This window comes from Oncorhynchus tshawytscha, linkage group LG18 (genome assembly GCF_018296145.1).
Source record: "Oncorhynchus tshawytscha isolate Ot180627B linkage group LG18, Otsh_v2.0, whole genome shotgun sequence".
NCBI lineage: Eukaryota > Metazoa > Chordata > Actinopteri > Salmoniformes > Salmonidae > Oncorhynchus > Oncorhynchus tshawytscha.
Window position 1 is genome coordinate 38,739,950 of NC_056446.1, and position 13,232 is coordinate 38,753,181.

Genomic DNA, 13,232 nt, shown 5'->3' on the forward strand with positions numbered 1-13,232 from the left:
ATGTTCTATTAGATGTTGGATGTTATATTAGATATTGTATATTCTATTAGATGTTGGATGTTGTATGTTCTATTAGATGTTCTATTAGATGTTGGATGTTATATTAGATGTTGGATGTTCTATTAGATGTTGGATGTTATGTGTCTATTAGATGTTGGATATATTAGATGTTGGATGTTCATTTGGATGTTATATTAGATGTTATATTAGATGTTGATGTTATATTGTTTTAGATGTTGGATGTTCTATTAGATGTTGGATGTTCTATTAGATGTTATATTAGATGTTGGATGTTATATTAGATGTTGGTTATATTATATGTTATATAGATGTTATATTAGATGTTGGTTGTTCTATTAGATTTTCTGTTAGATGTTATATTACATGTTGGATGTTCTATTAGATGTTGGATGTTATATTAGATGTTATATTAGATGTTGATGTTGGATGTTCTATTAGATTTTCTGTTAGATGTTATATTACATGTTGGTTGATGTTGGATGTTATTTTAGATGTTGGATGTTCTATTACATGTTGGATGTTATATTAGATGTTCTATTAGGATGTTATTTTAGGTGTTGGATGTTTATGTTGGATGTTATATTAGATGTTGGATATTATTTTAGATGTTGGATGTTATGTTGGAGATGTTGGATGTTATTTTAGATGTTGGATGTTATTTTAGATGTTGGATGTTCTATTATTAGATGTTCTATTAGATGTTTCTATTAGATGTTGTTGTTATATTAGATGTTGGATGTTGTTATATTATATTAGATGTTGGTTGGATGTTCTGTTGTCTTATTAGATGTTGTTTATATTAGATGTTCTAGTAGATGTTGATGTTCTATTAGATGTTGGATGTTCTATTAGATGTTGGATGATTTATATTAGATGTTGGATGTTCTGATATTGGATGTTCTATTAGATGTTGGATGTTCTTTAGATGTTGGATGTTCTATTAGATGTTGGATGTTATATTAGATGTTCTATTAGATGTTGTGTTATATTAGATGTTGGATGTTATAGATGTTCTAGTAGATATTATATTAGATTGGATGTTCTATTAGATGTTGTGTTGTATTAGATCTTATTAGATGATGTTGGATGTTATATTAGATGTTATATTAGATGTTGGATTTATATTAGATGTTGATATTATATTAGATGTTGGATGTTCTATTAGATGTTGGATATTATTAGATGTTGGATGTTATATTTGATGTTCTATTAGATGTTGTAGATGTTCTATTAGATGTTGGATTTATATTAGATGTTGGATGTTATATTAGATGTTGGATGTTGTATTAGATTTATATTAGATGTTGGATGTTATATAGATGTTGGATGTTCTATTAGATGTTATATTAGATGTTTATATTAGATGTTGGATGTTATATTAGATGTTGTTATGTTATATTAGATGTTGGATTTATATTAGATGTTGATGTTATATTAGATGTTGGTTTATATTAGATGTTGGATGTTCTATTAGATGTTGGATGTTCTATTAGATGTTGGATGTTATATTAGATGTTGGATGTTCTATTAGATGTTATATTAGATGTTGGATGTTATATTAGATGTTGGATGTTATTTTAGATGTTGGATGTTATATTAGATGTTCTATTAGATGTTAGATGTTGGATGTTCTATTAGATGTTGGATGTTCTATTAGATGTTGTATATTCTGTAAGATGTTGGATGTTATATTAGATGTTTAGCTTGGATGTTATTATGTTGGATATTCTATTGGATGTTAGATGTTGTTAGATGTTCTATTAGATGTTGGATGTTATATTAGATGTTCTGTTAGATGTTATATTAGATGTTCTGATTTGGATGTTCTATTAGATTTGGATGTTCTATTAGATGTTGGATGTTATATTAGATGTTCTGTTAGATGTTCTGTTAGATGTTATATTAGATGTTTGATGTTCCATTGGATGTTCTATTATATTAGATTGGATGTTCTATTAGATGTTCTGTTAGATGTTGTATGATGTTGGATGTTCTTAGATGTTGTATGTTATATTAGATGTTATATTAGATGTTATGTTATATTAGATGTTGGATGTTATATTAGATGTTGATGTTATGATTTATATTAGATGTTATATTAGATGTTGGATTATATTAGATGTTCTATTAGATATGTTTATTAGATGTTGGATGTTATATTAGATGTTGGATGTTATATTAGATGTTCTATTAGATGTTGTATTAGATGTTATATTAGATGTTGGATGTTCTATTAGATGTTATATTAGATGTTGGATGTTGTATTAGATGTTCTATTAGATGTTATATTAGATGTTGGATGTTATATTAGATGTTGGATGTTCTATTAGATGTTGGATGTTCTATTAGATGTTGGATGTTATATTAGATGTTGGATGTTATTAGATGTTGGATGTTATATTAGATGTTCTATTAGATGTTGGATGTTCTATTAGATGTCGGATGTTATATTAGATGTTCTATTAGATGTTGGATGTTATATTAGATGTTATATTAGATGTTATATTAGATGTTGGATGTTATATTAGATGTTCTATTAGATGTTGTATGTTCTATTAGATGTTCTATTAGATGTTGGATGTTATATTAGATGTTGGATGTTCTGTTAGATGTTGGATGTTATATTAGATGTTCTATTAGATGTTGGATGTTATATTAGATGTTCTGTTAGATGTTGGATGTTATATTAGATGTTATATTGGATGTTGTTTTAGATGTTGGATGTTCTATTAGATGTTATATTAGATGTTGGATGTTATATTAGATGTTCTATTAGATGTTGGATGTTATATTAGATGTTATATTAGATGTTGGATGTTATATTAGATGTTGGATGTTCTATTAGATGTTATATTAGATGTTGGATGTTATATTAGATGTTCTATTAGATGTTGGATGTTATATTAGATGTTCTATTAGATGTTATATTAGATGTTGGATGTTATATTAGATCTATTAGATGTTCTATTAGATGTTGGATGTTATATTAGATGTTGGATGTTATATTAGATGTTATATGTTGTATGTTCTATTAGATGTTATATTAGATGTTGGATGTTATATTAGATGTTCTATTAGATGTTGGATGTTCTATTAGATGTATGTTGTATGTTCTATTAGATGTTCTATTAGATGTTGTATGTTCTATTAGATGTTGTATGTTCTCTTAGATGTTCTATTAGATGTTGTATATTCTATTAGATGTTGTATATTCTATTAGATGTTCTATTAGATGTTGTATATTCTATTAGATGTTCTATTAGATGTTGTATATTCTATTAGATGTTCTATTAGATGTTCTATATTCTATTAGATGTTATATGTTCTATTAGATGTTGGATGTTATATTAGATGTTCTATTAGATGTTATATTAGATGTTGGATGTTATATTAGATGTTCTATTAGATGTTGGATGTTCTATTAGATGTTGGATGTTGTATTAGATGTTGGATGTTCTATTAGATGTTGTATGTTCTATTAGATGTTGTATATTCTATTAGATGTTGTATATTCTATTAGATGTTCTATTAGATGTTGTATATTCTATTAGATGTTCTATTAGATGTTCTATATTCTATTAGATGTTCTATTAGATGTTAGATGTTCTATTAGATGTTGGATGTTATATTAGATGTTATATTAGATGTTCTATTAGATGTTGGATGTTATATTAGATGTTCTATTAGATGTTGGATGTTATATTAGATGTTATATTAGATGTTCTATTAGATGTTGTATGTTCTCTTAGATGTTCTATTAGATGTTGTATATTCTATTAGATGTTGTATATTCTATTAGATGTTCTATTAGATGTTGTATGTTCTATTAGATGTTCTATTAGATGTTGTATGTTCTATTAGATGTTATATGTTCTATTAGATGTTCTATTAGATATTAGATGTTGTATATTCTATTAGATGTTGTATATTCTATTAGATGTTGTATGTTCTATTAGATGTTGTATATTCTATTAGATGTTGTATGTTCTATTAGATGTTGTATATTCTATTAGATGTTCTATTAGATGTTGTATATTCTATTAGATGTTCTATTAGATGTTGTATATTCTATTAGATGTTCTATTAAATGTTCTATTAGATGGTGGTAGTTATATTGGACAGTGTACCCATCAATCCTGTGGAACATTGTTGACAGCCACAGCTCTCAGAAGAACATATCTCTGAGTTTATCGATTAGAAACCAGTTTTAATCGTAATAATTGAATATTGATTTGTATTGTTTCTCCTCCTCGTCCCTGTTCAGATTGTGTTTCTGAACAACCAGTTGGACCGACACTGTATAAAGGTTTCTAAAGTCGCTGAGAGGTAGGTATGAGCAAAGATCCACCATCTCCCCTCTTAAAGCGAATCCTTTCACTTTGACCTTGATAAATCGACTATCTACCAGGGATTGTGTGTGTGTGTGTGTGTGTGTGTGTGTGTGTGTGTGTGTGTTGGCTTGTATTAATATCCTAATGGGTACCGGAAATCCCCCAAAGTTCCCACAAGGATAGTAAAACAAGGAAAGTGATCCCTTCAGGGTAAATGTCCCAGGTCCCCAAGAGGACAAAGGTTATTTTGGACTTAGAGGTTTAGGTTTAAGGTTAGGGATATAATTAGGGTTAAGGGGTTAGGGTAAGGGGTTAGGGAAAAAATCATTTTGAATGGAAATAAATTTGAGGTTTTCTAAATATTCCTTTAAAGAGCTCATGGCCAGTGTCACTATGGTGATGCAGGTAGGGTGTTTGAAACTGGGCTTGCACTGTGGTGGAAACCTCTGTTGGCTCACCATTTTCCACCTAAACTACTGTTGGCTCACCATTTTCCACCTAAACTACTGTTGGCTCACCAGTTTCCACCTAAACTACTGTTGGCTCACCAGTTTCCACCTAAACTACTGTTGGCTCACCAGTTTCCACCTAAACTACTGTTGGCTCACCAGTTTCCACCTAAACTACTGTTGGCTCACCAGTTTCCACCTAAACTACTGTTGGCTCACCAGTTTCCACCTAAACTACTGTTGGCTCACCAGTTTCCACCTAAACTACTGTTGGCTCACCAGTTTCCACCTAAACTACTGTTGGCTCACCAGTTTCCACCTAAACTACTGTTGGCTCACCATTTTCCACCTATTTTGTTAACATATTTTTTTATTTAACCTTTATTTAACCAGGCAAGTCAGTTAAGAAAAAATTATTATTTACATTGGCTGCCTCCCCCGACCAAACCCGGACAATGCTGGGCAAATTGTGCAGGTCTAGAACTGATATCTGACTGATCGTGTGTCAGTCTTCACAATGTCCATCTCTGACTATTGTCTGTTGTGTTGCTTTCAGTCTAATGAGTTACACAGAGCAGTACCAGGAGTATGACCCGTTTGTGATGTCACCAGAACCTTCCAACCCCTGGACCAGTGACGACCTCTCATTCTGGGACCTGGAAGCCAGGTGAGAACCACAGCGCCTACAATCAAGTAGTAGTAAGGTCTTGTAAAAAGGTATTTGATTGCAGGGTTGCAAAGGCATCAACTACAGAAGGACACACCCAAACTCACTGGAAATAGACTTCCCAGGGAGTGAAGCTTTTCCCTATTCTAGCCCACAGCCTCTTCAATCAACCCACAGTCAACCACTCACTGCAAAATCAACCTCGAAGACCGAATGGAACACAGGACAAAGACAAGCTATCGTCCTATATCCTTCCTATATAGTGCCTACAAAGAACCAGAGTTACAGATAGCTATCTATCTCGCCTAGGCTGTGTCTCACATAATCCCCTTTAGATTTAGAAAGGACCGAAGGGCAATGACCTCCTATCGTCCTTATATCTGTATTTAATCATAATATAACGGATATCTCCAGGGCTAGACGACGCTGTTACCCAGCACTGTGCAGTTCTTCTGGAACCCTTGAGGTTAATCAACCCAGACATATAATCATTGTGTCTAATGTAGCTTCATAATCCGGATAAATGTATTAATTATATTGAGTAGAGGTTAGGGAAATGTCCTGCAGAGATTTAAATGATATGGTGTCATGGTGAACGCTGCCATTACAGCAGCATTCACCTGCTGCTGTAACTTTCTACTACAGGGAAGTACAAACATTGTGCTGTCAATGTTTCTACTTCCCTGTCACCACTTGTCCAACGTCGTGTGGTGTTTGAGACTGTTTGAGACTGTTTGAGACTGTTTGATGCTGTTTGATGCTGTTTGATGCTGTTTGATGCTGTTTGAGACTGTTTGAGACTGTTTGAGACCTATTGAGACTGCTTGAGACTGTTTGAGACTGTTTGAGACCGATTGAGACTGTTTGATGCTGTTTGAGACCGTTTGAGACCGTTTGAGACCGCTTGAGACTGTTTGAGACTGTTTGAGACCGATTGAGACCTGTTTGATGCTGTTTGACTGTTTGATGCTGTTTGATTTGACCGAGACTTTTGAGACCGTTTGAGACAGTTTGAGACCGTTTGAGACCGTTTGAGACAGTTTGAGACAGTTTGAGACTGTTTGATATCAAAGTATTCATTTTTTCCATCTCTTTTTTTTTCTCTATATTTTGATGTTTCATGAATTGTAACTTTCTCTCCCTCTCCCCTCCCTCCCCTCAGTAAGGACCCCAGTCAACAGAGGGTGAGGAAGTGGGGTTTCTCTCTAGATGAAGCTCTGAAGGATCCGGCAGGACAAGACCAGTTCCTCAAGTTCCTGGAATCAGAGTTCAGCTCAGAGAACCTACAGTGAGTCACACAGAATTCCCCGTCCTCCTTTTATCCCTTGTTTTCTCATTTTCTGTAATCCTTCCTCATTTCCTCTGAGTTCAGAGTTCAGGGAAACTACAGTAAGACACACAGAACACTCCTCTCCTCTCCTCTCCTCTCCTCCTTTCCTTATTTCCTCTTCTTTCCCTCCCTTCTCTTCCCCATCCCCTCCTTCCTCCTCTTCTTCCCCATCCCCTCCTTCCTCCTCTTCTTCCCCATCCCTCCTTCTCCTCTTCTTCCCCATCCCCTCCTTCCTCCTCTTCTTCCCCATCTCCTCCTTCCTCCTCTTCTTTCCCCATCCCCTCCTCCTCCCCTTCTCCCCATCCCCTCCTTCCTCCTCTTCTTCCCCATCCCCTCCTTCCTCCTCTTCTTCCCCATCCCCTCCTTCCTCCTCTTCTTCCCCATCCCCTCCTTTCCCCTCCTTCTCTTCCCCATCCCCTCCTTCCTCCTCTTCTTTCCCTCCCTTCTCTTCCCCATCCCCTCCTTCCTCCTCTTCTTTCCCCCCTCCTTCTCCTCCTTTCCCCTCCTTCCCCATCCCCTCCTTCCTCTTCTTTCCCTCCCTTCTCTTCCCCATCCCCTCCTTCCTCCTCTTCTTTCCCTCCCTTCTCTTCCCCATCCCCTCCTTCCTCCTCTTCTTTCCCTCCCTTCTCTTCCCCATCCCCTCCTTCCTCCTCTTCTTTCCCTCCCTTCTCTTCCCCATCTCCTCCTTCCATCCCCTCTTCCTCTCCCATCACCTGATCCCTTAGCTTCATCCCATCCCTTCATTCTTCTCCTTCTTCAACCTCTTTCCTCATCCTCTTCCATCCATCCCCCACTATCTCCATCTTTACCCTTCATCCCCTACCTCTTTCCTCATCCATCATCCCACTACCTCCATCTTCCATCCATAACCTTTCCTCATACTTCCATCCATCCCCTACCTCCATTTTACCTCATCTTCTTCCATCCATCCTCCACTACCTCCATCTTTGCCCTTCATCCCCTACCTCTTTCCTCATCCTTGTCCTCTTCCATCCATCCTCCACTACCTCCATCTATACCCTTCATCTCCTACCTCTTTCCTCATCCTCTTCCATCCATCCTCCACTACCTCCATCTTAACCCTTCATCTCATACCTCTTTCCTCATCCTCTTCCATCCATCCCCCGACTACCTCCATCTCCTACCTCTTTCCTCATCCTCTTCCATCCATAACCCGGCTACCTCCATCCCCTACCTCTTTCCTCATCCTCTTCCATCCATCCTCCACTACCTCCATCTTTGCCCTTCAGCCCCTACCTCTTTCCTCATCCTTGTCCTCTTCCATCCATCCTCCACTACCTCCATCTTTACCCTTCATCTCCTACCTCTTTCCTCATCCTCTTCCATCCATCCTCCACTACCTTCATCTCCTACCTCTTTCCTCATCCTCTTCCATCCATCCCCCGGCTACCTCCATCTCCTACCTCTTTCCTCATCCTCTTCCATCCATAACCCGACTACCTCCATCTCCTACCTCTTTCCTCATCCTCTACCATCCATCCTCCACTACCTCCATCTCCTACCTCTTTCCTTTCCTCTGCCCATCCCTCTGTTTGAAAGTTAACCTCATTACCTCTACCCTGTATGTGAGTATGTGTGTCCCCTGAAGGCATGTTCTGATGAAGGGCTCTACTAAAGACGATAACAGGGTGGTGGACTGGACAGATAACCGAGGTCAGTGGGACCTTGGGGCTACTTAGGACGGACAGACGGACACACACCCTTATCTCTCTCCACTATCTCACTCTCTATCCAATCCACCTCTTTAATTACGTTGCATTTATGGTGTTCCGAAAGGTTGGTGCTATAGTGTAATATTATGTAACCCCTATACAGGTTCTGGTTGGTGCTGTAATAAGGTGTAACCCCTATACAGGTTCTGGTTGGTGCTGTAATACGGTGTAACCCCTGTACAGGTTCTGGTTGGCGGTGCAGGATCTGAAGAGGCAGCCCCTGGAGAACGTGGCAGAACGGGCTCAGGAGATCTGGACAGAGTTTCTGGCAGAAGGCGCTTCCAGCTCCATCAACCTGGACTCACACAGCTACGAACGCACCAGCGCCAACCTTAAAGACCCGGGACGATACAGCTACGAAGACGCTCAGGTGAATTATATTATCGACAGAAAGACCGCTAAGAAGTTGCAGAGGTACATTATATTACAAACAAACAAACAAACAGACAGACAGACAGACAGACAGGGAGGGACAGACAGGACAGGAGATTGACAGAGGGAGGACACAGAATGGAGATTGAAAGAGGAGGGACAGACAGAATGGAGACAGGTGAAAGGGGAGGGACACAGGAAGGGAGATTGAAAGAGGGAGGGACACAGGAATGGAGATTGAAAGAGGGAGGGACACAGGAATGGAGATTGAAAGAGGGAGGGACACAGGAATGGAGATTGAAAGAGGGAGGGACACAGGAATGGAGATTGAAAGAGGGAGGGACACAGGAATGGAGATTGAAAGAGGGAGGGACACAGGAATGGAGATTGAAAGAGGGAGGGACACAGGAAGGGAGATTGAAAGAGGGAGGGACACAGGAAGGGAGATTGAAAGAGGGAGGGACACAGGAAGGGAGATTGAAAGAGGGAGGGACACAGGAAGGGAGATTGAAAGACTACCTAAAGCCTGCAGAAACAAACATACAGCTAAAACACACAATGATCTCTCTCCTCCCTTTCTCCTGTTTCAGGACCACATCTATAAACTGATGAAGAGTGACAGCTACACACGGTACCTGCGCTCCAACGCTTACCAGGAGCTGCTGATGGCCTGGAAGAAGGTGTGTGTGAGTCTGTGCTAGTCTCCTTTTGCCTGGGGAAGACTGGAGTTAGACACCTGTCCTCAGTATCCAAGATAGTGAAGTGCTGCCCTCTGTTGGAGATTTCCAGGGTCTGCAGCCAGTGACTTGGTAAACTACTGTTTAGTCTGAACCAGTGATATCACACTGTTTAGTCTGAACCAGTGATATCACACTGTTTAGTCTGAACCAGTGATATCATACTGTTTAGTCTGAACCAGTGATATCATACTGTTTAGTCTTCTTTACATTGTTTTCAACAAAGCTCCCTTCTCTTCCCATGATGCTTTGTGCCCCAGCCTGAGACGGAGCAGCAGCAGGGAAGACGCACCTCTCTGGAGAAGTTTACACGCAGCGTGGTCAGTTGCTCTACTTCCTGTCTGTCTGTCTGTCTGTCTGTCTGTCTGTCTGTCTGTCTGTCTGTCTGTCTGTCTGTCTGTCTGTCTGTCTGTCTGTCTGTCTGTCTGTGTCTGTCTGTCATCCATCTACACATAGAGATGAATTTGACCACAACTTTGTTACAAAACGTCTAATCTGAAACCAACAAGGAAACCATCATACTAATTCCCTCCTCTCTTCAGGGCAAGTCACTGACGGGCAAACGGCTGACAGGCCTGATGCAGTCGTCCTGACCAGGCCTGGGGCTGGAGTAAGACAGCCATGCCCAGAGGATCTGCTCTGCTGTGGGGAGAGGGCTGGATGTTGATGCTGAGAGGCCTAACTAGGGCCTGGACACAACGTCACCTACATAACTGACTCCAGATCAGTTCAGTTCCCTGAGCTCCAGTGGAGGACAGACAGCATGCAATAGGTCACCTAGATCTGATACGGGGACAGTGCTGTCTTTGTCTGTTTCTCAAATGTCACTCTATTCCCTATATAGTGTACTACTTTTGACCAGAGCCCTATTTTGACTAGTTTGTCCATTGGGCTCTGGTCAAAAGGTGTGCACTATAAAGGGAATAGGTTGCCATTTGGGAGGTACATATTGTGTAGTTTATCGACATATAACTCTATCCAATACTCTCTGTCTTACTTAGGTTCCTTTAATCGATTCTAGAACCAAATGGAATGTTATATAACTCTATCCAATACACTCTGTCTCACTTAGGTTCCTTTAATCGATTCTAGAACCAAATGGAATGTCATATAACTCTGCCTGCTTCTCTCTGTCTCACTTAGGTTCCTTTAATCGATTCTAGAACCAAATAGAATGTCAGACTTGTTCTACTCTAGCTCGGCTTATATTACTACAGTATAATAGCTTATTGTAACGATTACACAACTCTCTTGTTCAATTACAGAAACATTAAAATGCTTACAACTTGGAGTGCTTTGACTGACGTTATAATGGGCTTTAGAATGAGTCCACTCACTGGGGACTGCCTACAGTGCATTCAGAAAGTATTCACACCAATTCACTTTTTCCACATTTTGTTACATTACAGCTGTACTCTAAAACAGATTTAATTGGGGTTTTTTCCCCCTCTCATCAATCTACCTACAATAATAAGGACAAAAGCAAAAACAGGTTTTTAAGAAATTTGTGCTAATTTTATTACAAATGAAATATCAAGGACATTCACTTTGTCATTACGGGCTATTGTGTCTCGATTGATGAGGTAAAAAAACATGTATTTAATCTATTTTAGAATAATGCTGTGAAAAACGTGAAGGGGTCTGAAAAGTTTCCGACTGCTCGGGGGGACATATTGATTGAATACATGTTTGGAAAATCTGTTAGGCTTTTCAGCCTTGATTTTATATAGACATGCAGACTTTTTTAATTGAAGCACATTGTTATGGGGAACATGACCTTCTTAACATTCCAAGGTTGCGTGACAAATGGCACCCTATTCTCTATAGCGCAGTCCTTCTGACCAGCTCCCTATCAGTCCTGGTCAAAAGTAGTGTATTAAATAGGGGAAAGGGTGCAATTTGGGACGCTGACCCCACATTCCATCCGAGCCCACCTCTGTCGGGGTACAGGGCACCGAAAAAGCTCTCTTAAATGGGAACGGTGACATCCTGTGTTAGGACGGTTGAGTATACAGTATATATGGACAGCATTTTACACAGTAATTGTAAATTATATACAGTATCATAATAAATAAAAAAGGACAATGACACAAATACAGCTGATGTTTATCGATGTTTTGCAGAAATAGCTTGTTTTTCAGACTGCACTGAAATCAATCTGTACGTGATTTTGTCCGGCTACCCACCTTCAAACTGAATGCTCCCGTGTTCGCGGAGAAACTACATTCACAATAAACACTGCATATGTCGTCTCAATCGGCAACTACCTTAAAAATGGTGCATGTTGCAGACGAAGCGCGTTTGCATTGAATCTTGGCCATTGAATGCATAGGGATGGGCTGCCACCTAGTGGTTGAGATAAGAAGTGCAGCTCCAAGGGGCCAAGGTTCCGGTCTATAGAGGCCCACAGTGGAGGTGTCATAATACCATAAAACCTAGCAGTCAAACAGGGAAATTATTCCAATCTTTTTTCCTCCATTCATTTTCCCCATAGGGGATTTTAGAAACACTTAAAATAAGGGCTGTGTTTTGTGTAGGTTTACCCTGGCATGAGGTTTTGATAACCATGTAAATCTGTCTCGAACAAGGTGACTTTTATCAATATATTCGGTTCTATTTACTCACCGAATCGAAAATGCTAATTAGCATCAAAGTATACATTACGCAAAACTACAAATCCCTGCAAGCTCCTGCATGTCATCTCTAGCTGACACCTTTACTAACAGTTATTGTGTCAATTTAAACCAGAGTTTTCATCTGGTTTATAGAGACCAACATCAGGGTTGGATCTGGTTTATAGAGACCAACATCAGGTTTGGATCCGGTTTATAGAGACCAACATCAGGGTTGGATCTGGTTTATAGAGACCAACATCAGAGTTGGATCTGGTTTATAGAGACCAACATCAGGGTTGGATCTGGTTTATAGAGACCAACATCAGGGTTGGATCTGGTTTATAGAGACCAACATCAGGGTTGGATCTGGTTTATAGAGACCAACATCAGGGTTGGATCTGGTTTATAGAGACCAACATCAGGGTTGGATCTGGTTTATAGAGACCAACATCAGGGTTGGATCTGGTTTATAGAGACCAACATCAGGGTTGGATCTGGTTTATAGAGACCAACATCAGGGTTGGATCCGGTTTATAGAGACCAACATCAGGGTTGGATCCGGTTTATAGAGACCAACATCAGGGTTGGATCTGGTTTATAGAGACCAACATCAGGGTTGGATCTGGTTTATAGAGACCAACATCAGGGTTGGATCTGGTTTATAGAGACCAACATCAGGGTTGGATCTGGTTTATAGAGACCAACATCAGGGTTGGATCTGGTTTATAGAGACTAGCCTGCATATGTTATAGCCTGTAGATGTTATAGTCTGTAAATGTTATAGCCTGTAAATGTTATAGCCTGTAGATGTTATAGCCTGTATAGTTCTTGCACTCCAAATTGAAAAGTTTGACACATCTTTACACTGTAGCCATTCTAGCAGATGCTCTCCAGAGCAACGTACAAGGACTACATTCAACAAAGCAAGGTGAAACTATTTAAAAGCACAGCCATCTCATGTCAACCCTCAAAGTCGA

At 39.1% G+C, this 13,232-nt stretch overlaps 1 protein-coding gene across 1 annotated transcript in view; it reads left to right on the forward strand.

Annotated features, from left to right (window-relative positions):
* LOC112240116 (regulator of G-protein signaling 6-like) overlaps positions 1–10,931 on the forward strand; it is a 224,199-nt gene extending 213,268 nt beyond the window's left edge. Inside the window, exons 12-18 of the mRNA XM_042301016.1 lie at positions 4,286–4,347; positions 5,358–5,468; positions 6,631–6,756; positions 8,715–8,901; positions 9,494–9,583; positions 9,901–9,960; positions 10,183–10,931. Coding sequence (XP_042156950.1) covers positions 4,286–4,347; positions 5,358–5,468; positions 6,631–6,756; positions 8,715–8,901; positions 9,494–9,583; positions 9,901–9,960; positions 10,183–10,233 — 687 coding nt within the window. The 3' untranslated portion in view covers positions 10,234–10,931. The remainder of the gene's footprint in view (positions 1–4,285; positions 4,348–5,357; positions 5,469–6,630; positions 6,757–8,714; positions 8,902–9,493; positions 9,584–9,900; positions 9,961–10,182) is intronic.
* Positions 10,932–13,232: the final 2,301 nt, after the last annotated feature.